Source organism: Cricetulus griseus, chromosome 2, assembly GCF_003668045.3.
Source record: "Cricetulus griseus strain 17A/GY chromosome 2, alternate assembly CriGri-PICRH-1.0, whole genome shotgun sequence".
Classification (NCBI taxonomy): domain Eukaryota; kingdom Metazoa; phylum Chordata; class Mammalia; order Rodentia; family Cricetidae; genus Cricetulus; species Cricetulus griseus.
In genome coordinates, this window is record NC_048595.1 from 158,159,694 (window position 1) to 158,186,205 (window position 26,512).

General features: G+C 41.9%; 1 protein-coding gene across 3 annotated transcripts in view; it reads right to left on the reverse strand.

The window, feature by feature from the left end:
• Positions 1–1,967: 1,967 nt before the first annotated feature.
• Positions 1,968–26,512, reverse strand: part of Rgs20 (regulator of G protein signaling 20) — a 109,780-nt gene continuing 85,235 nt past the window's right edge. For all 3 annotated transcript variants that reach the window (XM_035439019.1, XM_035439021.1, XM_035439020.1), the window contains 4 exons: positions 20,516–20,667; positions 15,557–15,640; positions 6,345–6,579; positions 1,968–2,833 (listed from right to left, as the gene is read on the reverse strand). In XM_035439019.1, coding sequence (XP_035294910.1) covers positions 2,645–2,833; positions 6,345–6,579; positions 15,557–15,640; positions 20,516–20,667 — 660 coding nt within the window. In that variant the 3' untranslated portion in view covers positions 1,968–2,644. The remainder of the gene's footprint in view (positions 2,834–6,344; positions 6,580–15,556; positions 15,641–20,515; positions 20,668–26,512) is intronic.

Sequence of the window (26,512 nt, forward strand, 5' to 3'; positions counted from 1 at the left end):
GGGCTTGTCAACAGTCTTCATGCTTTACCTTCCTGGGGATTTTCAAATGTCTGTTGCTGAAGCCCCCCCCCCCCCACCAGTCATCTAGTCCTGAATCTGTGTTGTAATAATTAATGCAGAGTCTTTCTGTAGAGCTCATCCAGACTTAAAACTCAAAATCCTGTTCTGGCCTTCTAAGTGCTGGGATTGCAGGTATGTACCACCATACTCGGCTCCAAACCTAGACTCTTGGCCACTCAGGTCCCTGCACACAAACACTCTCCCTGGTGTCCTTTTATATGCTTTACAATTACTTCACACTTTACATGTCCTTGATTGTATAGTCACTCAAATACCTTCTTCTCCATCTGTAATAACTGTTGGCAGGGCATACACAGTCTTATTCTATAGGGTTAAACTCTGGTGAGACTTCTGCTGAAGTCTTTATATAACCTTCAAATTTCTTTGAGCTGTGTTTGCTTCTTTTTAGAACTGATGGCAATAATTGTAGGTGCCACTGGCATGTAGCCCATTGGAGAACCACAGTTATAGCCTCTGTGGTGCTTTGAAAGAAAATGGCCCCCAAAAGGAGTGGCACTATTAGGAGATGTTGCCTTGGAGGAAGTGTGTCTCTGTGGAGGCAGGCTTTGAGTTGTTATATATGCTGAAGCCACGCCCAGCGTTTTAGACCACTTCCTGTTGTCTGCATATCAAGATATAGGACTCCTAGCTACTTCTCCAGCATCATGTCTGCCTGCTTGCCACTATGTCACACTATGATTATAGTGGACTAAACCTTCGAAAGTGTAAGTCAGCTCCAATTAAATGTTTTCCTTTATAAGAGTTGCCGTGGTCACGGTATCTCTTCACAGCAATAGGAACCCGAACTAAGACAGCCTCTGTTCAGTAAAAATAATGTTTGGAAGAAATGTGATCAGAAGCATATGCAAGGCACTGGCACCAAGAAAGGTACAAAGTGGTAGATCATTTTCTGAGATGTATTGAAGGAGATGAAGAGAGATGCTGGCCCATGCATATTCATGGGTTTATAGAGACAGTGGAAGGGCTGAGGGACAATCTTCATGGAAAGTTAGAGGTGAGAAGGCTTGTTGAGAGTGAGGGAAAGGGGTTTCTATTTGGGGTTGGGCTGAGTAATAAAGCCAGTCAGGCTGTTGCAGGACCAGGCAAGGGGAGGCCAAGGCTCCTGTACAATGGCTGGAGCTGGCATGGTCTTTATAGATTAAATGTCTAACCTGCTCCTGAAAACCGTCCAGTGTGTGATATTTCCCATTTATGACAGACATGGAATTCATCAGGGTGGCCGTACTGGCTGATTTTGTGAGTCCACCTGACACAAGTTAGAATCATCAGAGAGGAAGGAAGGAAGGAGCCTCGACTGAGGAAATGCCTCCATGAGATCCAGCTGTAAGGTATTTTCTCAATTAGTGATCATGCGGGAGGGCCCAGCCTATTGTAGGTGGTACCATGGGCTGGTAGTTCTGGGTTCTATAAGAAAGCAGGCTGAGCAAGCCATGAGCAGCAAGCTAGTGAACAGCTCCACTCCACTGTCTCTGCATCAGCTCCTGGCTCCAGGATCCTGCCCTGTTTGAATTTCTGTCCTGACTTCCTTCAATGATGAACAGCAATGTGGATGTTTAAGCCAAATAAATCCTTTCTTCCCCAACTTGCTTTTTGGTCGTGGTGTTTGGTTGCAGCATCAGAAACCCTAAGACAGTGACTACAACCACTTTATGTGTAAACTATGAAGTAATTCCATTTGCTGTGATAAAAAACAAACAAATAAACAAACAAAAACAAATCAACCAACTTCCTGGCATGTAAAGACAGAACACTCACCTGGGAGGTAAAAAATGGATCACATGCATCTTACATGATCCTTGTTCCCCCGGAACTCCTTATGAATTAATTCAAATTGAGTGAAAACTTTTATGTTTTATTTTTCAGAGTGAAAATGCCCACATCTTTCAATACAAAAATTAAAATATGCTTATTTGAAGCTCTGTGAACATGACAAGCGATGAACGTTAAAATTCATTCTTCAGGTTGGTAGATGCTGACTACATAGCCATCCCTTCTCACTGAAGAATCACTTTTCTTACCAGAAACTAGACACTGATCACCTAGAGCACCGTGGGCTCCACCACCACAATGCATGCACTCAGCTACCATTTTTGTTTTTTACAAGGAATAGTCACATCTTCATGAAATATGACTTTCAGTCCTGGCATGGTGCTAGGTGAAGTATTCAGACTGAAGCAAGGGTTAGTTGGGAAAGACTTCAATGCCTTTTCTTTGGAGGGTAATAGGGTATTAACTCATGCAAAACAAAAGTATCCCCATTTACTCTGTGTGTCTGAGCTGCAGGCAGAACAAGGGCTAGTGCATGTCCTGCCCTGAGAACATGCTACTCTTACTGAGTGTGAGTGTACTGCCTTTCTAAGGCAGTCATATCCCTTTTTTCTCACAAGTATTACTAAAGGAGGCTGCAGTTACACTGTGTAGCTCTCTGAGGAGAAAGAATTTGTTGCTCTAATAGTCTGAGAATCACTCTAGCAGAGTACATCCTACCTCTAGATTTCCTGTGCTGGATGTAGTCCATGAGTTATTTTCTGGATTTAGTAATAATAAATGTATTTGAAACCACCTATGCTTCAACTGCTTTTTCAGTTAAGGACTTCAGCAAGTCCTTGTAGACTGTGGAGTTCATGAATCGGGGATAGGAGTCTCTGTGCATTAGGGTGTAAATCTGAAGTTGAGCATCATCGAATGTGTGCTGGGATGGCTCCGCCATGTTTCTGTTGATGCCTTCCCGTACTCGGGAGTCCAAGCTGACCTGTGGACAGAGAGGCAGTTGTATTCATTACTTCTCTTGTAAATCTATCCAAATGCCCATATTGTTTTCTCTTACAAAAGACACCAAACCAAACAAGATCACCCAAAAGTCTGAACTGCTGAGAGAAACTAAAGAAGGAGGAAGGGAACTCTGGGAATTCAGTGCCCCAGTCGCCCCGAGAAGGCCTATGGAGCAGATTGCTGGCCCAATGCCAGAGGACGCTGTAGGTCATACTGAGGGGTCAGGCTTTGCATTTCTCACAAGTTGTAAGGAACTCTGGCTGCTTTAGAAAAACCAAACAATGCTTTGCTTCCTTTAAACCAGTGTAAGATGGCCTTTCAAGATAGATGGTAGCATGCACTGACTTATCCCTGCTGATGAAGGGATAACCTGGGAGCTGCAGGCTCCTGCCCAGCTAGAAACTGGGTGTTGGCCGACAGGAAAGTGTCTATAAAGTGAAGGGCTCAAATCACAGGACTTGAAAGTGACACCCAAGTTTCTATCTGAAGGGATTGCTCACCTGAGCATAGGGCTCTGGCAGGCCTTTTCCTTCTCCCCAATTCCCTCTGCCTTGCTAAAAACTGTTAGACTACATTTCTGAAGCTAGCCCCCAAGGTCCATTCCCCTATTTGGCCAATCCTTCCTTTTGAAGCTGACTACCAAGTTCCACCTATCAAAGTATTGAAACACAGAAATCAGACACCCTCTTTGGTTCATTTAATTACCATCCCCAATTAAAGTTAAAATTAAAATTAAACACCCCATTCTAACACAGGGTTTCTCCTTTCACCTTTATAAACAAACATTTGCTTATGAGCCCCATCTGTCATCCCCTTTCTATCAAGGCAGGTGACAAATGCTCCTTCCCCCTTCCCCTTGTTCTGTTCTCCTTCTCCTTCTATCCTCTGTCTTTGTCCCTTATCCCTGAACTCTGTCCCTCTGGGGACAAATAAATCTCCTTTGTGCTGAGAACTTGGCCTTGGAGATCCCGAGCTGATACCTTCTTTGCCTTTCACTATCCCAGTTGCCACCGCTGTATCTATGTGAGCTAAATGTGAATTCCTGTTAATAAACTTATCTAGGAAAGTGAAATAATGGTTGTTTCTAGGCCTGTTTGTTTATAAATTTTGTTTGTTTGTTTGTTTGACTTTTTGAGACAGGCTTTCTTTGTGTAGCCTTGGCTGTCCTGGAACTTACTCTTTAGACCAAGTTGGCCTAGAACTCAGAGATTTCTTGCCTCTGCATCCCCAGTGCTGGGATTACAAAGGTGTATCCCACCACTGCCCAGCTGTTTATAAGTATCTTTATTAGAAATAAAGTGCTTGAAAACCAGCAAGCTCTTTCAATTCCCACAATTTAGTGCCTTGTGTATCTCTATTTTCTTTTTCTTCCTCCCTCCCTTTCTTCCTCTATTTCTCCTTTCCTCTCCTCACATCCTCCTTTCTGGACAGTTTCACTATGTAACCTTGAACTCTGTGTCCAAGGTGTTCAGATTGCAGGTGTGCACCACTATCCTATTTCGTTAACACATTTGTCTATGTCCTTCCCCTCTGCTACACCCTGTGTTTTCCTGGATTTGTGTCTCAGCTTCCCAGTTGGCTTTCTGGAGTCTGCCTACCAGCTCTCCAAACACATCCATAATTTGGCCAAGGGGCTCTTCCTAACATGCAAACTCCATGCTGATACTCATCTGTGCCTTGCCCTGGTTTGCTGGATGAACTTCATAGTGTATTTGGTCATTTGCTTCCTTTCATTTCCAGCTCCATCTTATTCAGCTCAAAAGGTGTCCAAACCCCCTGGGATTTAAGGAAGGAAGGAGCTAGAATGGTCTTGTTTTTGTTTGTTTGTTTTTTTGTTTTTTTCTGCCTGGGACAGCTTTTCCCTCTGCTCTGCCTGATGAAGTCCTCTACAAGATCCTTATAGTAACCAGACCACTGTCTAGAGGGGAGTCCTGCCATAAGACCAAGCTTGTAGTTTTTACTGCAGAAAACTAAAAAAAAAAAATTTAGTTCTAAAACAAGGCCCAAATTGAACCTCATTTTGTATAGCTCTGCCATGAAGCATCTCTTTTTCTAGGTCTGCCTTTGTCTACCACAGCTGATAATTTGCTGGCACCTGGTGGCATTGCAGGGGCACCTGCTGCTGCTGTGCTCCCACCCTTGGCTTAACTGGTCCTAGCTCCAGATTGTCCTCAATCCCTTGTGCTTCTGGCAATTTTCTTTTCATTATATTTGTCCATCTTCATCCTTTCCTTTTTTTTCCATTCATTTATTTAGCTCATAGTCATGCACAATTATGATACAGAATACAGTATGTTCACAATGGCATGGCTAAATTAAACCAATTAACAAGTTATATCACACATATTCATCATTTTTGTTTTGAGAACACTTAAAGTATACTATCTCACAACTTTTAAAATATAGCATATTGTTATCAACCATATTTATCATGCTCTCAGTAGACCTCAAGACTTCAGAGAGTCCATGCCTCTTGTCCAACTGCAGTTTTATATCCTTAAACCAATCGTTTCCCCATTGTTAAAAGACCCACATTGAAGCCTAATAGCCAAATTCTGCTCTCTGTTCCCATAAGTTCATCATTTCTAGGTTACACATAAAATTGAAATTGTGTGACATTTGTCTTCGGTCCTTTCTTTCTATGGCTTACTGTACTGTGGCGCCCTGGCTTATTAAGAGCTTCTGCCTTATTAAGAACCACAGTCTTGGCCGGGCTTTGGTGGCACACGCCTTTAATCCCAGCACTTGGGAGGCAGAGGCAGGAGGATCTCTGTGAGTTCGAGGCCAGCCTGGTCTCCAGAGCGAGTGCCAGGATAGGCTCCAAAGCTACACAGAGAAACTCTGTCTCGAAAAAAAAAGAACCACTGGTCTTAGTAGAACACAGCAGGAGATAATATTGATTGTGAAATTGGTGATACAAGGCACCTGAACTCAAAAAAACCCTAACTTTCATGACTGCAGATTTGAAGAAACATGGCTAAGAAATGGGAACCTGCTTAATCTCACTACCAGGGCATTTTTTTGTGATATTAAGATATGCCATGGGGAAAACTTTCACAGTTTCAGCACTGTTGGCAATGCTGTAACTAGAAAGACACCCCAGAAAAAACTTTAAATGAGTGTTTATAGGGCACTGTGTTTTTAAATTTTAAACAACAGGAAGGCTGTAGAGTTTTTACCCAGCAAGTGGGCAGCCCAGGGTTTAGCCTGAGAATCACAAAAGAGAAAACAAAGCAAAGGAAAGGCAGTGTCAGTGTGGGGGCTTGCACTCCTCTGAGCAAAGCTGCTGTGAATCATAGATGTTTTTTCCAAGAAGAAAAACCTGAAAAATGCTTCACACTTTTTTCAGGGTCTCCTGAATCTGAATGCTACAACTGGGAGGAACCCATGCTGTGTTTGGGAATATCCCTACGTGTGCAAGCAGCACATGACCAAAATAGAAGAAGGGGATTTAGCAATGGCTCTAAGAAGACAGTTTTGCAGACACACACCTCTTTAGGAGAGAGAATAGAAATGTAGTCTTCATATATTATCTTGGCTTTCTCCTCAATAATGTTTTTATTAGCTTCCCTTTTCAGTTCTTCACAGGCCATCCAGAAAAGCATGTTTTCTTCACTGAATTCTGTCCGAAGGAATTCCCGGAATGCGTTTCTTCCAGCCGGAGTGACCATTAGGTTGTCAAATGAGTGGGCCCAGGCACAGACTTCTTCCAGAGTGGGGGTGGGGCTGAGCAGTGGTCAAAAGGAACAAAAAGGAGGTGTTACTGCTGGTGAATCCAAGTTTGTCACAAAGCCTTCTGTCTCTGCTACACAAGCAAATGGTTGACTCTTTTAGGAAGAGAGAGCACCATTCCTATCTCCTTAAGCCTTTGACAAAAATACTTACAAGCTATGGCAAGTGGCTCTGTTGGAGTATGTTGTAACTTCTTTTTTGTTGTTGTTGCTTTTAAAGACTGGGTTTTTCTGTGTAACAACCCTGACTATCCAGGAACTAGTTTGGTAGACCAGGCGCTCCTCAAACTCACAGAGATCTGCCTGCCTCTGTTGGGATCAAAGGTGTGTGCCACCATGTCCAGCACATTGTAACTTCTTGACCAACCTTACAGCCATACTTTGTTCACATCTGGGTACAAGTGGCAATACTTTTAAATTACAGAAGTAAAGAAGAATCCTGCAACCATCTGACCCTAAACTTCTCAAATACCTCAAATAGAGCTAAGTCACACTTAACACTGGCCCAACAGATCAATGGTCAATGTCCATTGAATACATTTTATGATTCATGTAATATTTGAAAAAGAGAAAAGAACATACACATAATCCCAAGCTATGAGGGATGGTGTAGTGAAAGATTCACCAGATCCATTGTACCTGTCGTAAATTCCGTAGTGATGGATCTGGGCTCTGCAGTAACTTTTGTAAATAATCAGGGACTGTTACCTGAGTGGCTCTTCCTGAAGGATTCACAGCCTTTGCACAACTTTGTCTCCAGACAAACCTGGCAAACCAGGATATCTGGACTGGGAGGAGAACTGCTTAGGTGATGGTTCCTTCAGACAGCTGCCAGATCAGATAAGAGGTTTTGGTATTCAGAAATTGACCTGCTGCAGGTGACTTCTGTGTAACAATAAAGAGGCTTTTTCAAAGCCATGAGACAGTCAGTTCATCAGAAGCTGACAAGTAACACCAAACATAGGCAAGATGGTGACAGTGACCAGCTAGGAATGCATCCTTGACCTGAAGAGCCCAAAACAATTTGGTATGGGAAGCCACTCATTCTGGGAGGCCTGCTGAGCTCCACTTCAGCTTACCATCTTTGGTTTTTTGTTTTGTTTTGTTTTTGTTTCTTGTTTTGTTTTGTTTTGTTTGTTGTTGTTTTTTGTTTTTTTTTTTTGTTTTTTGAGACAGGGTTTCTCTGTGTAGCCCTAGCTGTCCTGGAACTTGCTTTGTAGACCAGGCTGGTCTCAAACGCACCGAGATCTACCTCCCTCTGCCTTCCAATTAAAGGTGTGAGCCACCACCGCCAGGCCAGCCTTTGAGTTTATTTTAACTGTACTCAGATCAGAAAAATCTTTTTTCATAGTGACCCTTAATATTTCCTTTCTTATGTTTTTTCACAGTCCCATCTTTATGTTTCACTGAAGAATGTATTCCATAGTGAGGGACCAAAAATTAAAATTAATAAAATTTTAAAAACTTAGGCCCTGAAAAGGGAACTTCTAATGACTGGGAATGCTGTGGCTGGTGCCTGAGCCTTGCTCTCAGAGAAGGGGAGAAGACCTTCCACCACTTGGGTCAACATTCCTAGGTCTGCTAATTGCTTTTCATAAGGTTGTAAAGATTCTCCAGCCCAGGGGATAACTGACAGACCCTGTATCCTCATAACCCCGCAAACTTCATGCCCTGTCTTATCTCACTCAAATGGATCTTGCTTAAAATATATGGTTACTGCACTCTGTACTTTGTATGACCTTAAGTAACTATGGAAACTCTGAAATTTGTGGCCTTCAACAAATTTGTGGTCTGCCCCTTTAAAAGCTTCCCTTTTTGGCTGGTTGGGATCTCATCCCCCCCCCCCATGGAGTGAGATCCAAGCTGACCAGCTTGAACAATAAAAAGAAACCTTTTGCTTTTGCATCAGAGTGTTGACTCCTTGGGTTTGGTATGGGACTCCTCAAACCTGGCACAACAATAGATTTAAAGAAAATTTATAAGATGGCCAATACATTGTCTTCTGTGACTTGCTTTTCCCATCTCATTAACTCTCTGCCTTGTGAGTAGGACTTGCATCTCACTTTCTGTTTTTGTACAGATTTTGGCATCACTGGTAATAGTTGTCTCTCAAACACCATATAGAAGAGTAATGATCTTCTGGATCATGTTGTGGAAGTGGTCTATAAAACTGTCTGGCTACAATGTTGACTCTGGATACAGTATTACTGGTTGGATTTTGTTACCCAAAGGCAGTTCAATTGCAAGAATCTCAGGATATGGCCTTGTTTACAAGTGGGCCCTTGGGCCGGAGAGATGGCTCAGCTGTTAAGAGCACTGGTTTCTCTTCCAGGGGATCTGCGTGCAATTCCTAGCACCTACATGGTGCCTTCTGAAGCACCAGGCACATGTGTAGTAAACAGACATACATGCAGGCAAACATCTACCTGTACATCTAAAAACAAATTATTGAAAAGAAAAAAATGGGTTCTTGCAGACTTAACCATGTTAGGATGGGGTCACTAGTCGGGGCTTACTCTGGAATAAAACTGAAACTCATTAGCAGAGGAAATTTGGTATAGACATGAGCAGAGAGAGACACTCTGGAGACACATGGAGAAGGTGACCATATGACTGGAGCAAGGTGTATACAAGCCAGTGGACACCAGAGGTGCAGGCAGCTGCCCAGTGCCAGAGGACACGGAAGGGAGTCTGCTCCAGGGACTCAGTACAGAGAAACCCTGCCCTGCTGACACTCTGGATCTTGGATTTCTGGCCTTGGAACTGTGATATAAGAGGTTTTATATGTTTTAAGCTATTGGGGCTTGGATACTTTTTAATGACAAATAAATGTAGAGATTTACCAGTTGTTCATACAGTTTAACCGTTTGGAACTATTTGGGCCCTTTAAGTTTCTATGCTGTATGATAATATCTCCTTCTTGTGTGGAAGTTGGACTTGACTCACTAATGATTAGTTTCTTTTCTTAGAAATATTAAGGTTTTTGCCAGGTGTAGCAGGAGACAGAGGCAGGCAGATCTCTGTGAGTTCGAGACTACCCTTCTTAACATAATGAGTTCCAAGACAGCTAGACAGCTAGGGCTACATAAAGAGAACCTGTCTCAAAAAAAGAAAAAAAACCAAAGAGTAAGTAAATAAAAAACTAAGTATTAAGATTTTGTTTGCTCTATTTATTATATTCTCAGCTCCCCATATTTTGATATAGTTACGTTTTCATATGGTTATTTTTTTATTCATTGAGGAGGTGCTGAATTGGAAGGGATCTTAGAAATATCAAACAGCACAGGATTTTGTTGTGTATGTTTTTAAAACTCCTGACTTGTGTTTTAATTGTTTGGGGGCTATTAGTACAGTCTGCTCAATAATGATCCCAGTCAAACAGTTTACAAAAGCCAGACCTGGATGGTGGTGCCTGCCTCTAACTCCAGTACCCTGGAGACTATGGAAGTAAGATTATAAGTCTGAGGCCAGCCTGCTCTATGTCACATGGAAGCCCAGTGGTAGAACACTGCTTAGCATGTGCAAGACCCTGAATTCAATCCCTGGTACTGTCCCAAACTCAAACAATACAAGCAAAAATCAATCAAACAAACACAAACAAGCACACAAAGCGAAACCAAACTTTATGAGAAAAAAACTTGATCAACTGTTATAAATATTTTCTGTATGCTTGAGAACTTTTTTCAGATGGCCAAATGTAGCTTTTACAGAAGCTGTGCAAACTTGTTTTTAGCATTAACTGTACCTAGTTTGTCTAATTCTTTATTCTTTAGGGACATCCATGTGATAGCAGGTATGTAAATCTATTTAGGAACTTATATTAGTTACATGCAAGTCCTCTCACCCTTTAGCATTTCATTCCAGCATTTCAGTAGTTAGTGACTTTCTCTCTGCAGCTCTATTGAGTCCATTTTGTTTGGTATGAGTGTCGGGAAGTGGTATAGAGGAGAGGGTAGAGTCAGACTCTGGTCAGACTGAGTTTAAAAGGAAGCAACACTATTTCTGTACTAGCCTCAATAAAGCACTAATCACAAACTATGATAACCAAGAAAGGGACTCTTTCAGGCAGACACAGCTTGCCATGGAGAATGTAGGCTTCGGTTGAGCACACAATTCCCCCTTGCCAGCTGTTCCTGGGAAGAGGACGGCCAGCAGAAGGCAGCACTGGTAGTCATAAACGTGGGGGCCATGGTCTAGTTACTTAATCCCTCTCAAATACTGAGAACAGTTGCTTTCCTGGTTGTGAAGTTCTAAGCAACCAGAATGACAGCATAATCGTGCAGACAGTTGTTGGCACATGGTAATTGTAATTATGTTAGTCACTACACTAAATTATCTGGGAAAGAGTTGCTCTTTATTTTTAACTGCTTTATTTTTCTTGTTTTGACATTTTTTGGATTTATTTCTGCTGTCTCTTTGTCAGTTGTACTTGATTGTTTAGCTCTGCAGGTTGAAAACAAGTGTCATCTGGACTGAGGACATACATCAGTAGACAAGAACATACCTGATACGTTGGAGGTCCTGAATTCCATCATCAGCACTACATAAACTGGGCAGGAGGGTCCAGAGTTCAAAGCTGAAGTGAGTTTGAGGCCAGCCTGGGCTACATGAGAACATGTCTCAAAAATGTATCAACTAACTCTATGATTATTACACAATGTGTGTGTATTTATAAAATAGTCAATATCCACATCTCTATTAATCCTGTGCTCACATTTTGTATATGTCAGAATTTTGATTTGTGATCTTACTCTTGCTTCCTGGAAAGCTTTTCTTAGAACTTCTTTCTTGGAACTCAGGCCATCACCCTTGGCAGCAAGCATATTGAAGAGCTAAGCCATATCCCTGGCCCTGCAGTGCTAAAATGTTGACAAGAATGTATAACTTTTTTAAAAAAAAGCCAACCCTTTTTAAAATGTTGAGATAATGATGGGATTGCCCATGTGTTTGTAAGATAATATAACAAGTGATAACAGACAAGTGATGTACAGTGATGGATATATACTGAAATTAGAGGTTTTTACAATACTGTGAATAAAAAACACATATTACTAAGAGGAAAAATAATGTAGAGGCTCTTATAAGTGGAGACATACTGAGAGAGGACAGTACAGGACCACAGTCCTCAGTTTCCTCACTGGGGACATCCTGCAAGAGGACAGTTCAGTTCCTCCTGTGTCAGTCTTCCAAGCTATACTGTGAAGGTTTACACTACCACCTTACTTCCTCCTTACTTTCTACCTTTCATTTCTTCAAATAAGTTAGAGCTCATTCCTCCACATTTTTTTATGGATACCTTTAACATCTGAAATCCTTTCAGCTTTCAACTGAAGGTTGTTTTATTGACTCTTGTGGATCAAGAGCCCATTTTTGTGTGGCCTAATCTCTGGGAAGTCTGGGGTAAAAAACTGAGGATGTCTATCATTCCTTCAGGCAGTGACTTCTTTGGGGTGCTCAGAAGAGTTGCTGGCCCAGGACTCCTAAAATGCTTTTCAGGAATCTGGGAATTTTAGTTTCAATGTCTGCCCTCATGGCTTCAGGCACGGATGCTGTCAGCTTAACTAGATAAAGCCACAACCGATGACAATACTACAGGTGAGAAGGCATTGCCCCTCTACTCACCGAGCATCACCACTTAGCAAAGTGATCATGAAGCTGATGTGGGCTATAGCTGAAAGCAGATTCCCAGTATCCTGAGAGGACCCTACAACATACTGCCAGCCAGGGAAAGGATCCACAGGCAGAGTGTGAAATGTGATTTCCACTCATCATGTATTGTTTTTACACCATCATAAAGTCCCATTGTAAGCCGGGAGCAGTCTATACTTTCTTAGAGAAAGATGCTCAACTTTTTCACTTATTGAGTTGCTTTTTCAAGTATTTCCTTAATTTTTGCACAACTCTTAAAATGTGTCAAAACTAAGGTTTTGCAATGGGAAACTCTGTGATCTGAAAGTTAGAAAGATAAATCTCAGTATTGTTTTGTTTTATTTCACCATGGTGCTGAAAATTGAACACAGGGCCTTGTGCAGGGTGAAGGTTGTATACCAAGAATTTGATACATAGATGTCCTAGTTAGCCTTAACTGTCAACTTGATCCAGCCTAGATCATCTAATAAGAGGAAAGCCCATGGAAGAACTGACTACATCAGATTGTCTTGTGGGTATATGTGTGGGGGACTGTCTTGACTGTTAATTGAAATAGGAGGGCGAAGTCTACTGTGGTCTACACAATTCCCTGGGCAGACAGTCTTAGACTGTGTAAGGAGCTATCTGAGTCTGAGTGAGATATTTAGCAGTGATCCTCCAGTTTCTGTGGTACATCCTTGGACCCTGCTTAGAGGTGATGCTGCATGAAATAGCAAGTGGACCTTCTTTCAAGTTTCTGCTTCAGTCCCTGTCCTGATTTCTGTTAGTGATAAACTGTGGATTGGGAGCATAAGTCAAATAATTCCTTTCTTCCCATAAGAAGTCAGGCATAAAACTGATTGGAAGATTAAGTATTTAATAATGATCAAGATGACTGCCAATATAATTAAATTCAAATGCTCACTTAAAGACAGGCTCAAAAGGTCTTGTAATGTTTACCAAAAAAGTTACAACAATTAGAGTCACACAAGGCAAATGCAACTAATTATGTGTAACTATAGTACTTGAGCAGATGACAGCAAGTGCTGCCAACTGTATGAGTACCCAGCAGATGACAGCAAGTGCAGCCTCATATATAAGTACCTAGCACCGGAGCAGATCTTCAGTCACAGACAGACCATGTTCTAGGCCTGGGGGCTGTGACACCATGGTGAAGTACCCATTTAGCACTGTGAGCATCTACACCAAAAAGCAGACATTTATCACTGTGTTTTGTTAATTGGATGTGACTCTGAACAAAGCCAGGCCAAGCTACACTGGACACTTGCCTTTGGCCAGGCTCACTTCCCTACTCAGTATTCACAACCACCCTTGACTGGCTTAGCTACAACAAACTATCATCATCCTGGCTTTACACACACAAAAATGAAGGCAGAATGTGGCCATTATTAAGCCAAGGCTGAAGGTCACACAGCAGGACAATCAGCTTTCTGTACTCTGCCCCGGTACTTGGGAGCTCTGGCACAGAATATAGTGCCCTGAGGCCTGTGAGCCACCTGCTATTTCCAACAAATTCATATACTGTGGGAAGTGGGCAGGGCTGTAGCTGTATCTCCCAAATTTAAAAACCCTGGGCAAATATACATAAGGTAGAGATGAAAAGAAGTTTACATAATCGGGATGGGCTGCTATTCTATCTGCAAAGATAAACAAGTGAATGGAAAACTATTTGAGCAATGCTATTAGGATATTTGTCTAGTGTCTGCAGTTATCAAGGTATAATATTAAGAACAGGTATAAAGGAGCTGGAGAGATGACTCAGCAGTTAGTAGCACTGGCTGCTCTTGTTGAGGACTAGAAATTCATTCCCAGCACCCATGTGGTGCCTCATAGGCTTCTGTAAATCCAGTCCCAGGGGACCCCGAGAGCCCTTTCTGATTCACAGGCGGTACCAGGCATGCACCTGGTGTAATATATATATATTCAAAACACTCATGTACATGAAGTAAATAGTCAAGAAAGAATAAGCTAAAAAACAGGTGTAAGAACAGTTAAAGGAAGGCAAGTCTATAGAAAATTTGATAAAAGAAAGAAGGATCAAGAGAAGAAATGATGGTATGTATGCTGTGAATATATGTTTCTCTTATTGGTTGATGAATAAAGCTGTTTTGGTCAGTGGACAGGCAGGATGTAGCCAGGCAGGAAGTATAGGAGGGGCTACCAGACTAAGAGAATTCTGGGAAGAGGAACACAGAGAGTGAGTTGCGATGAGAGACAGATGCCATGTAGCTCCTGGGAAGATAGGATGCTGGGCATTCTCTGGTAAGCCCAAGACCATGTGGAGATACATAAACTAATAGAAATGGGTTAATAATTAAGAGAGAGCTAACCAATAAGAAGCCTGAGCCATAAGCCAAACAGATTATAATTAATATAGCCTCTGTATGTTTATTTGGGTCTAAATGGCTGCAGGATCAGGAGGGACAGAAACTTTTGCCAACAAAGAAATTTAAACAGAAAAGCAATACAAAGCTGGGTTTGGAGGTTGCACAACAAAACCCAGCATCAGAAGCAGGAGGGCTAAAAGATCCATCAGACCTGGGGCTCCCAACTTACTCCTGTATCAAATACCCCCAAATTAAACATTAATACTGAAACATAAAATTAAAAATAAAAACATTACAGACCCAGGAATCCAGCAAGCAAAAGTGTGGGATATTCACAAGTCACTTCCTTGAGATATACAAGCAGTCATGATTACTAGGCAGGGAACCCTTAGCCCCCCGTGCCTGTGAACATTCAGGGATACAGTGTTTGTGAGCCATTGCCTGTGCTGAGTGGGCTTTGGTGATGAATCTGTCTTCGAGTCACCCATGTTTCTGCAGGTAACCGCTTGTTATGTTCATGTGAGTAACCCTAACACACTCACTGGCTCATTAAGTCTTTGATCTGCTGTCAATGCCCTATCTAGGGGGAGTAGATGCTCGTTCATGTCTTCCAGGAAAAGTCATACAATACTTCAGCCATTTAGAATTAATTTGTAACTGAAAATGGAATTCTTTAATTTTCCTGAAGACCAAATAGGATGTATCATTATGGTTTTTACTCTTAAAGATATGTTATGTAAAAATAAAATTACATCATTATGGGTTATCAAGAGGGATAAACATTGGTACCAAAGAATGGGCTGACTTTCCCCCTGTTATGAAATGAATTAGAAGGAATTCTGCAGGGGAAAGGGAAAGCCACATTGAGATCTGATGTTACTACATGGTAGTGAAGTGAAAAATGTATGCGTTTTGTTGAAACTTGCAATGCAAAAGGCAAAAGAGAGATGCTGGCATCTCGGGTAGTACTGTGAGCTAATAAAATCAAGAGTTCACCTTTCTTCGCACTCTGGAATGTCTGTTCTGAGCTCATGGGAGGCTCTCCTGGGTCTCTGGTCTTCTTGGTTTCTGACCGTGAGACTGTAAGAAACAAGACAATTACGAGTTACTGAGATGTCTGAAGGAATGTATTTCCTAAATGAATATTTTTAAAGACAATTTTAGATACTCAAATAGAATTCTTCTTCTTTTTTTTTTGAGCTGTGACCCTGATTATTATTTTTAAGAAGACCCAAAGTGGTTGGAGAGATGGCTAAGAGATAAAAAGCACTTTCTGTCAAGAACCTGGGTTCAGTTCCCAACACCCACATGGGGGCTCATGTTCCAGGGGATTAGAAAACTTCTTTTGACTTTTGTGGACACCAGTATCACACGTGATACTAACATGTGTAGGAAGAACACACAAATAAAAAAAATAAAAGTAAACAAATCTTTTAAAAAGAAAACAAGCCAGAGGTGGTGATATATGCCTTCACTCTCAGCACTCAAAAGGCAGAGAGAGGCAGGTCTGTCTAGCTCTATGAGTTTTAGGCCAGCCAGGGGTACATAATGAGACCCTGTCTCAAAAATCCAAACAAACAGAAGTAAATGAGTTTTTGCTTGATGTCTACAGAGGTCAGAAGAGGGCATTGGACAGATCGATCCCTTTGAACTGGTGTCACAAGTATTTGTGAACCACTATGTTGATGCTGGGAACTGAGCCCATGTCCTCTGTAAGAGCAGCCAGTGCTCTTACCTGTAGTAGCTATATATGGTTTAGATACAAGTTCTAATGATAGTTATTTTTATGGATTCTATATTCTTCTTTACTCATCAATTCTAATAAAGGTTTTTTTTTTTTAACTTTTAGGGTGTTTTGCCTCATCTAAAAATGGGAGGATTTTCTCTGTTCTATTGCAAGTCGTAGGCTCTATCTTTATGCTTTCTCTTGGCTAATGCCTACCACACAATGTTAAACAGTGGGAGAGATGGTCATGTCTTTCTCTTATTCTTCACTTTAGCAGGAAAGTTTCAGAATCCCAACAACTTAATGTTTTGTTTTGATGCTGAAGACCAAACCCAGTGCTTCGTGAATGCCGAGCAACCATCTCAACTGAATTTGTATCATTGATGATTGAGGCTTTTTGTTTTGCTACTGTGTATTATTAGTGCTTCAGTTCATTTTCCTATGCTTTTTCTTAACATTTTATCTTAGGAAAGTATTTTAGCCTGGTTTTAGCAATCAGCTCAGTAAGTTTTTTAGTGTGATATATATATATATATATATATATATATATATATATATATATATATGGAGAGAGGAGGGGGGAGGGAGAAAGATTTATTTTGGCATGAAGACAAGATGATTAAAAATGCAGGAATCCTTTTGACTTACTTCTTTTATGAAGCTAAGGCTAAAACTTTTTAATAAATAATGGGTTTTAAAAATAAAACAAAACAAAAACATTTGAGAGGCACTGGGGTGGCATCCTCTCTGAAGGAGCATTCATCCTGCCTGACTTCCAGGCTTCTTTTAAGCAGAACACATGACTGCACAGTGGGTATGCAAAAGCCAAGAGAAAAAGGAACTACGAATCTGAGACAAGGCTACAAAGAGAATTGGATGCTCTATTGTGAACTTTAACATTTTTCCACCTTATTTTGCTAAAGCAGAAATGGTTTAAAGGGGACAGAGTCTTCTAGAGAAAAAGCACAAGTTACTCTTGCTTCACCACGTTTACAGGGTCTTCTGTGGCTATTTATCCCAGTAGAAGATGAGGAACACAAGCCAAGGCCCTGCTCACCCACTTCAGCACTGCTCTGTAAGACTCAGGGGCTTCCCTTTCCAGTGAGAAAGGACAGGAATACCCTCCAGTATGACAGAAAAAATTAAATATTATTTTATTAGCATATGTTGATTATAATAGTTAATGGCATTTTCACACACTTTAGCACAAATAATAAAAACCCAGGGACAGATATTGGGGTTCAAGCTGAAAATGAAATGAGCAAAGCAATCAGCCACTAGCGAGGCTCTGACTGAAGAGGTGATCCACTGAACTTCAGATTGCTCCTGATTGCACTGTTGCTCAGACTCACTGTATTATAATTTAAGAAAAGCAGTGCATGAGAGAATGACACAATGTGACAGGATTCAAGCAGAGGGGTTTTTATTAGAGAAAGAGATCATAAAAAGGGGAAAGGGAAGAGGGGAAGACAGGCCTCTGGAGACAGGAGCAGCAGGAAAGAGGAGAGAGGAAAGAGGGAAAGGGAGAGAGAGAGAGAGAGAGAGAGAGAGAGAGAGAGAGAGAGAGAGAGAGAGAGCAATAATCAGAAATAGGGAGAGAAAGAGAGAGAAGGATGGGAGGTGGCAAGACCCTTTTAAAAGGGAACATAGTGAATAGGCACAGGAAGTGTTCTTAGTAGCAGCAGCTGAGGGCATATCCTGTCAGGACCCCCAAGGCCAGGCCAGTACAGATGCCTGAATACTAATACACTGAGACTGCAATGCGTTCCTGTCTCCTCTTGTCTTACATTCTTCTCTCTACTTCCTTAGTGCTGGGATTAAAGGTGTGAGATCTGTTTCTGTTTTAGACTGATTCACTCTCATGTAGCCTAGAGTGGCCTTGAACTTACAGAGATCCATCTGCCTCTGTCTCATGAGTGCCAGGATTAAAGTTATGCACCACCACTGTCTGGCTTTATGACTGTGGCTATCTTTGCACTCTGATCTTCAGGCAAGCTTTATTAGATCATAAACAAAATATCACCACAACACACGCGTATAATGTGTTTTGATCATATTCATTGTATTACCCTCCTTTATCCCTTTCTTGTTCCCACTAACCCCCTTCTTTCCAGCCAATCCTTCTACTTTTGTGCTCCCTTTTCTTGTCACTGGCCCAGTGAGTTAGTGTTGCTTACATGAGCATGGATGAAGTGGTATTTACAGAAGCAGGAACAACTCACAGTGGTTTAAATGTTTATATTTTAGAGAATAAAAAGTCTGAGTGCTTCCCTTTATATTAGAAGGCCATGTACTGGAATTGTGAAAGGATGTCATTGGGCTTTGGAAAATATTGCTAGTTATCTTTCTTGAAAATTTACTCTACAAGATACACGAACACCCTAAAAGAATGCCAAGGGGAAAAAAAAATCAAGGAAATTGAATTGTTTTCCACTGATGTGAAAACAATACATTATATTTCAGGATAATTATGAATCCATTAATTTTGGGGAAAAAATCTTCTCAAATCATATAAACTTTGTTGTGTGGTCTCTCTATTCTTTACCTGAGAGATAACCATCATGCTTAATTTGTCCATCATTCTTGCTCATAGTTATGCTACTATGCACACATATGCATTTCAGATGTTCTATAAGCATTATTTTACAATATCCATTGCTCTGTAGTTGCTTTCCCCCCTGTAGCACAGGAGTTTAAGTGACAATGGCATGAAGACACCATGAGGCAAGTTTGTGAGCTATGGAACCTCATCCCATTTTCTCATTGATATGCTTTCTATTTCCTAAGAGGCTTTTAGGTACACATTTCAAAGGGTGTGCATTCAACTTGCTTTTTTTTTTTTTTTTTTTTTTTTTTTTTTTTTTTTTTTTTGAGGCAGGGTCTCTCTGTAGCCCTGAATACACTATGTAGTGATCAAGTTAGCCTTTGAATTCACAGATATGCCCATATGCCTGTCTCTGCCTCCTGAGTGCTGGGATTAAAGGTGTGCACCACCATATCAGGCTATCAACTTTCATTTATCTTAATCTTGTTGGCAGGAGCACATATAGATCATCTTCTCTGTGCTATTCCACTGCTTGTTTTCATTTGGTCATTTTATGTCCTGGAACTCTTCACATATTGTAGTGGGAGGTTTTTCTTGTCCTGCCTGCCAGTTCCCGAATAAATACTTAGAGGCTTAATATTAATTATAATTGGCTGATGGCTCAGGCTTCTTACCGGCTAGCTCTACATATAGATAAACCCATTTCTAATATTCTGCATTTTTCCACGATGACTTGTGGCTTGTTACCTCACATCTTGCGTCCCCAGAGGTTACATGGCATCTCCCTGACTCTGCTTCTGTTTGGATTTCTGGCCTGACTCTTTTCTGCCTGGACATTGGCCAAATCAGCTGTATTTGCGAAAGACTCTGATGGCACCCTATGGAAGGCCTCACCATCCAGGGGGAGCAGAAAAGATATGTGACAGATAAGGTTTTAGTTGGGGGGGCGGTAGGGGAGGATGGGTGGGAGAAGGGAACTGGGATTGTCATGTAAAACAATCCTGTTTCTAATTCAAATAAAAAAAGTTGGAAAAAAATCAGCTGTATTTGTCAACCAATAAAAACAACACATATTCGAAGCATACAGAAGGGCATCCCACATCAGTATATTATGGATATGAATCCTTTATTAAGGACATTGTAATTATCTTGTCTAACTAAGTTTTACCTTTACATTTTTTTTTTATTTTTATTTCACTGCTCATTCAATTGTGAGACATTGTATGTTTGTGGGGTACCTATGCATGTGGAGGCCAGAGGACAACATCAAGTCGCTTTCCTCAGGAGCTACCTTCCTTGGATTTTTGTTTGTTTTGGTTTTCTGAGACAAGGCCTCTCATTTGTTGAAGCTAGGCTGGCTGGCCAGGGAACCCTAAAGATCTGCCTGCCTCTGTCTCACAGCCACCATGACTAATTTGGGATTTCTTTTCTTTTATCTTTCTTTAAAAAAATCTTTTTAAAGCATATTTTAATTTCTATATTTTTACTTTATGTGCAAGTGTGTCTGTGTGAGGGTGTCGGGTCCCCTGGAACTGGAGTTACAGATAATTGTGAATTGCCATGTGGGTGCTGTGTGCTTTGGAAGGGCAGCCTGGACTACCACTTCCAGGTAGATGTGTCGTAAATAGACTGTGGTCAAAGGCCCCCTCCCAATCAGCACCTTAGTAAAATCCCCCAGCGTTACCAAGAACAGCTGCAGCAGCAGCACCAGCAAAAGCAGCAGGCATTGGAACCACGACTACTACCCGTGCCCTGCTGGCTTGGGATGGAGCCCTGGGTCTCACTTCCGCTGCACATCTGCTGTACCCGCATCTCAGTCCTCTCGGATCCCACAGGCTGCAAAAGAAAAAGAAAAAACAAAATCAGAAAGCAGTTGCGATTTAAACCCCATGTTGGCTCATAGAGAAGACACCACATGATAATACCCAGGCCATTTTTGCATCTGGTAAAATGTGCTTAGACTCCGATTTAGCAAAGTTAATGGAACATGAGTTAGTTCCAGGAGTAAAATGGAGAACAGGCTTGACCTTAGGTAGTTTACTAAGGGAGACTAATGAATATACAGAAGTCACTGGTAAGTATGACCACAGAGATATTTCTCAGCTTCGGGTTCCCTCTGGACTGAACCACCGCTGAGCAGTGAAAAGGGACAATCACACTTGCCCAGGAGCATAGAGATGGGTGAATGAATGGATGGATGGATATATAGATGGATGGATGGATGAATGGATGGATGGATGGATGGATGGATGGATGGATGGATGGATGGATGGATGCAAGCTATGGGAAAATGTCAGCCACACTAACCTGGCCCTCTGAAGAACACTAGGGGGTAGTGGTAATGCATGCCTTGGGTCTAAAGCCAGATCCATACATAATGTTAGCATCTTCACCAGCTGTGTGGTGGTTTCCATGAGCCTAACTCTCCATCAGCAGCATAGCACTAAGAATGCTGCTTATGATGTAGTAACTACTTAGTATTTCCCCAAAAGGCAGGCCTAGAGTCAGCTAGGGGCCTACTCAGTACTTTGACGGACAGTGCTCTTGCTCATCTCCATGTGTTCAAAGCCATCTAACAGATCTGGCCTTTCAGCCAGTTTTTTGTTGTTGAATATGAGAAGATTGAATTGCAGAGGTGGGCATACAGGCAGTGTAAGAAAGGAGAAATTGCTACACCCAATTTTGCTTCTGAAAATTATCATCATAGACCCTTCATATAGCAATTGATGGAAGCAGATGCAGAGATCCATGGCTAAGCACTGGGCCGAGCTCCCAGAGTCCAGTTGGAGAGGGAGGAGTGATAATATGAGCTGAGGGGTCAAGACCATTTGGGGGGTACCCACAGAAACAGCTGACCTGAGCTAGAGGGAGCTCACTGTCTCCGGACTGACAGCTGTGGAAACTGAATAGGACCAAAGTAGGCCCTCTGAATGTAGGTTACAGCTGTGTGGCTTGGGCAGTCTGTGGGGCCACTGGTGTTGGGAACAGGATTTATCCTTAATGCTTGAACTGACTTTTTGGAGCCCATTCTCTTTGAAGGGACACCTTGCTCAGCCTAGATATGGGGGAAGGAGGGGTTGGTCCTTCCTCAAAGTGATGTGCCAGACTTTGTTGACTATCCATGGGAAGGCTTACCCTTTCTGAGGAGTGAATGGGGGGAGGGGAAGCAGGGTGGGAGGAAGGTGGGGGAAGCAGGAGGAGGGGAGGGAGTGGGAATGTAAAATGAGAAAAGATTGTTTTAAAAGAAAAAGAAAATTATCATTCAGTTCTTGATGGATTAATTGAATAATTGAAAGCTAAAACACACACACACACACACACACACACACACACACATACACACACACACACTACATATGAACTTTAAATAGGACTTTAGAATTAAGTTCTAGATTTGTTTATTCCTGTTGACTGTGATGTAATCTTATCTGCAATTGGATTCATTCATTCATTAATTGAGAAATGAAGTCTTATTATGTTGCTCAGGCTAGCCCTGAACTCATTCTCAAATGCTCCTCCTGCCTAAACCCTATTTATGAAGAACAGCACGGCATCTGGATTTCTTTTAATTAGCCATGCTAATTAAATTAGTAAGCGTTAGGTTAACAAAAGAGAATTAGTAAATGGCTTCCTGACCCTTTATACTCACAATACCTAGATACTGTTCCATACCACCTTAGGCTGGACTGAGCAGTCCAAGGTTGAACAGTCAGAAGGAGGCAGAGATATTTGCTGAGTTCTCTACCATGTTCTATGGGCATCTCTGGGAGATGGTGTCAAGACAGAAAGATTCTCAAATGTCTCTGGGGAGGAAACAACAGGGGCCAGTCTCTCAGCTCATCTGTGGCATTGCAACAGAAACACAGACCAACAATGGTTTATTTCACTCCAGGACACTGAGGCATGAGCCCTCACAATTCACAAAGGTGTTTAGAGCCCAACATCTCCAGAGAGCTGTTATGTTCTAAGAGATTTTGATGCAACTTTCAGAGACAACGAGGAGGACCCATTTTTTTCCCTGGGATGCAGGGCCGGTGTTCAGCATTGGCTAACGCAGTGGGGAACATTGACTCAATCAAAACCAATGTTGATTCATTCTTATTATAAGTATTCCTTCCATATTTATTGTCCTATCAGTTCTCAGCAAGAAATGTTGGTAGATGGGTGATCTGACTCTCCACAGATGTTAGACTTTCCACTGTGCCCTGGCTGACTCACCAAAGGGCTGGTATCAATCAAGCAGCCAGCTAAATCACCCTTACACTAGCACTAGGGGTTCTGAAGACATTGCTTGAAGAAACTCCCTAGAACTACTGCAACTTGCTGCTCCTGCTCCTGAAGGGCCAGCCTTAACCATGACTGTGTCTAACAATTGGCACTGGACTGTTTGCCACCACATACCTCTGCAGGATCTGAGACCATTTCCACTCAGGCCAGAGTGGAGCATGTTCCTGGTGGCTGAGCAAAGGGACTGTTGGGATTGGTGCAAAAGGGACAATGCTATGATTGATGGAAATGCAGACTTTCGTGTGCATGTTAAGATTTGATGCAACTTGAGCAGCTGTCTAACCCTGTAGTACAGTTCAGCAAGTGAGCCCGTAGCGCCCCTCGTGTGCTGCCCACTTTTGGCAACAAAAGGTAGTGATCTCTTGTCTACTTTGGGAGACTGAGACACAATGAAGGCAGCAGGGGCAGCAGAGACAGCAGAGCAGTGGTACTCTAGGCAGAGACAGAGGAACTCCACCCTGTGTTCCTGCAGCAGATGTGGAGCTGAGCACAGGATGAGCGGGAGCACTCAAGTGCTGGCTTCGGTGATAGCTTCAAAATGGAAAGAGCTGCAAGACTAGCTGCAGACTGTAGCAGAAGCAGCAAAGAGTGGCAACTGTGGCAGCAGTCATAGCAATGGGAGACAGGTAAACAGTGAGACGAGGAGGAAGAAGAAGGAATAGGAGGAGGAGGGAGAAGGAGAAGGAGGAGGAGGATGGAGATAGAAGAGAGAAGAGCAGAGTGAAGGATAAAAGACTAAGGAGCCAAGAAAAAACTACAGGTCGTGGCAGCTTGAAAAGTTCAAGAGATCCGTCAATCTTTTGGAACCTAGGGTCCCTGAAACCCCAAGCCTGGTGCTCTAACCCCAACACTGCCAAGAGTTGAGGAATCTTGAGGTGCCATCCTTCACATATGCTGTAACAACAGAGGGTACTGCCTACTGCTGCTTCTGCCTGTTTGCTACACTGTCAAACATGGAAGGATACAAAGATTACCAAAGCCCAGTACTTCAAGAGTGTCTGTGACTATCCTTGATATCTATGTAGGTAAACAAAAGGACTCCAGTCAACAGTTTGAGAATATTGTCTCATTAAAAATAAAAGCCTTAATTACTTTCCAGAACACATAATGTTCAAAAATGGTGGTTTTTTTGTTTGTTTGTTTTGAGACAGGGTTTCTCTATGTAGGCTTGGCTGTCGTGGAAATCACTCTGTAGACCAGGCTGGCCTTGAACTCACAGATACCTGCCTGCCTCTGCCTCTGTCTCTCAAGTGCTAGGACTAAATGTGTGTGCCACCACCATCCAGCTGTTTGTTTTTAAAAGTCACTTTGGCCAGTATATTAGGGTTTCTATTGCTGTGAAAAGACACTATGACCATGGCAACTCTTATAAAGAAAACATTTAATTGGGGTGCCTTGCTTGCAGTTTCAGAGATTGAATCCATTAGGAAATGGACTGAGACACTGCACAGTATCCTGAGTATAGGAGACCTCAAAGCCCACCCCCACAGTGACACACTTCCTCCAATATGGCCATACTTACACCAACAAAGCCACACCTCCTAACAGTGCCACTCCCTATGAGATTATGGGGGCCAATTACATTCAAACTACCACAGCCAGGACTGATGCTATTGTCTGGTACAGAGAGGAGGAGATCCTGTTAATTTAGTATAGAGCAGCCATGGGGAAGATGGAGCAGGTGGTGAGAGAGAAGGAGATCCTGCTGACTGAGTATAGAGAGCAATGGAGAAGATGGAGCAGATGGTGAGAGAGTCTTGGTGATGAGGTTGCATTCAAAAAGCACCAACAGCAAGGAGGGGAGAATCTCAGCAAGATCTTTGCTTGGACACCTTTACCAAAGACCACATTTTCTAGATTACTGAAGGCCATGAGGGAGAAGATGAAAAGGCCAGAGCCTGGTAGGTACCCCTAAAAGGTTAGCCACATGTACAGGCCAGCAGGCAACTGTACCTGCATGCTATTGAAAATTAGCAGGGGCAAGAGGTAGGGCTTCTGCCAAAAAGATGTCAGTATTGAACACCATCATGCCCTGATGATGGGTCCAATCCTTGACTCCAGCAGAGAAAGAGATGCCTGAGAGTTTTCAGGGTCTCATACTTTAATATTCACAACACCAGGTCCACCTAGTTAGTGCATAAATACCAATCCATAAAAATGCCTTTTATGTGTAATCTTAGTTGTTTGTGCACAGGTCTTGCATGTTTTTGTAGACCTTGAATGATTTTCAGACAAGGCAATGTTACTGCTGCAGGAAGCCACTTCTGCTGCACCCCTACCTCTCTGTGTTTTCTAAGTAGGTTTTGGAATTTAAAAAAATTAACAATACTGTACTGATCCAACTGATCTAACGGCTTTGGAAGTCCTGAAGACTCTTGGTTTGCTACATGATCACACCGTCCATAAATGATCACACTTGTCTGTCTATCTCCGATTCTGTCAAAGGTATGGACATCTGTCTTATTTTATTTCACTGGCCCAGAAGTATAGAAAATACCAAAATGTGGAAATACTGCTGATACTTTGACTTCTTCATGAAGAAGAAGAAGAAGAAAAAAAAAATATATATATATATATATAATTTTTATATGTGTCTGACATCATGTATGTCTGTGCATTACCCGTATGCCTGGTGACAGAGGAGGCCAGAAGAGGCATTGGATTTCCTGGAACTGGAGTTGCAGATGGTTGTGAGCCATCATATGAGTGCTGAGAATCAAACCTATGTTGTCTGGAAGAAAAGCAAGTTGAGAACACAAGAATGCTTTCCAGTATATCTGAAATCTATTGGAGGTTTTAAAGATAACTTTACAAGTTAAGCAAGTTTTCTCCTACTTACCTTACATAACAGAAAGTAAGTTGGGTTCCCATAGTATTAGCATGCACACATACACAGATGTTTACTGTGTGTGGTGCTAGGGCTTTGCACATACTAAACATGAACTCTGTGATGGAGTTAAACCTCTACTCACAAGTTATGATATTCTATTTGTTTATTCACACCAATTTCTGGTGAAACCTGGAAGAATCTTGACTTCATGAACATACATTAGAGAATATCCTAAGGTAGGAAAGACCAAATATAACTTTCATCAGTCAGATGTTAAATCCACTAAAACTTATTCTTAAACATTAAAAAAAAACCTGTTTTTTCAAGATTTTACTGGATATCTGCATGGAGAAGAATGCAAATAGATCCATACTTTATCACTCTACACAAAACTCAACTCCAAATGGATCAAAGACCTCAACATAAAACAGAATACAACAAACCTGATGGAAGAGAAATTGGAGAATAGGCTTGAACTCTTTGACACAGAAGATGACTTCCTGAACAGAACATTGATGGCACTGGCACTAAAAACAACAATCAATAAGTAGGACTGGTATGGCA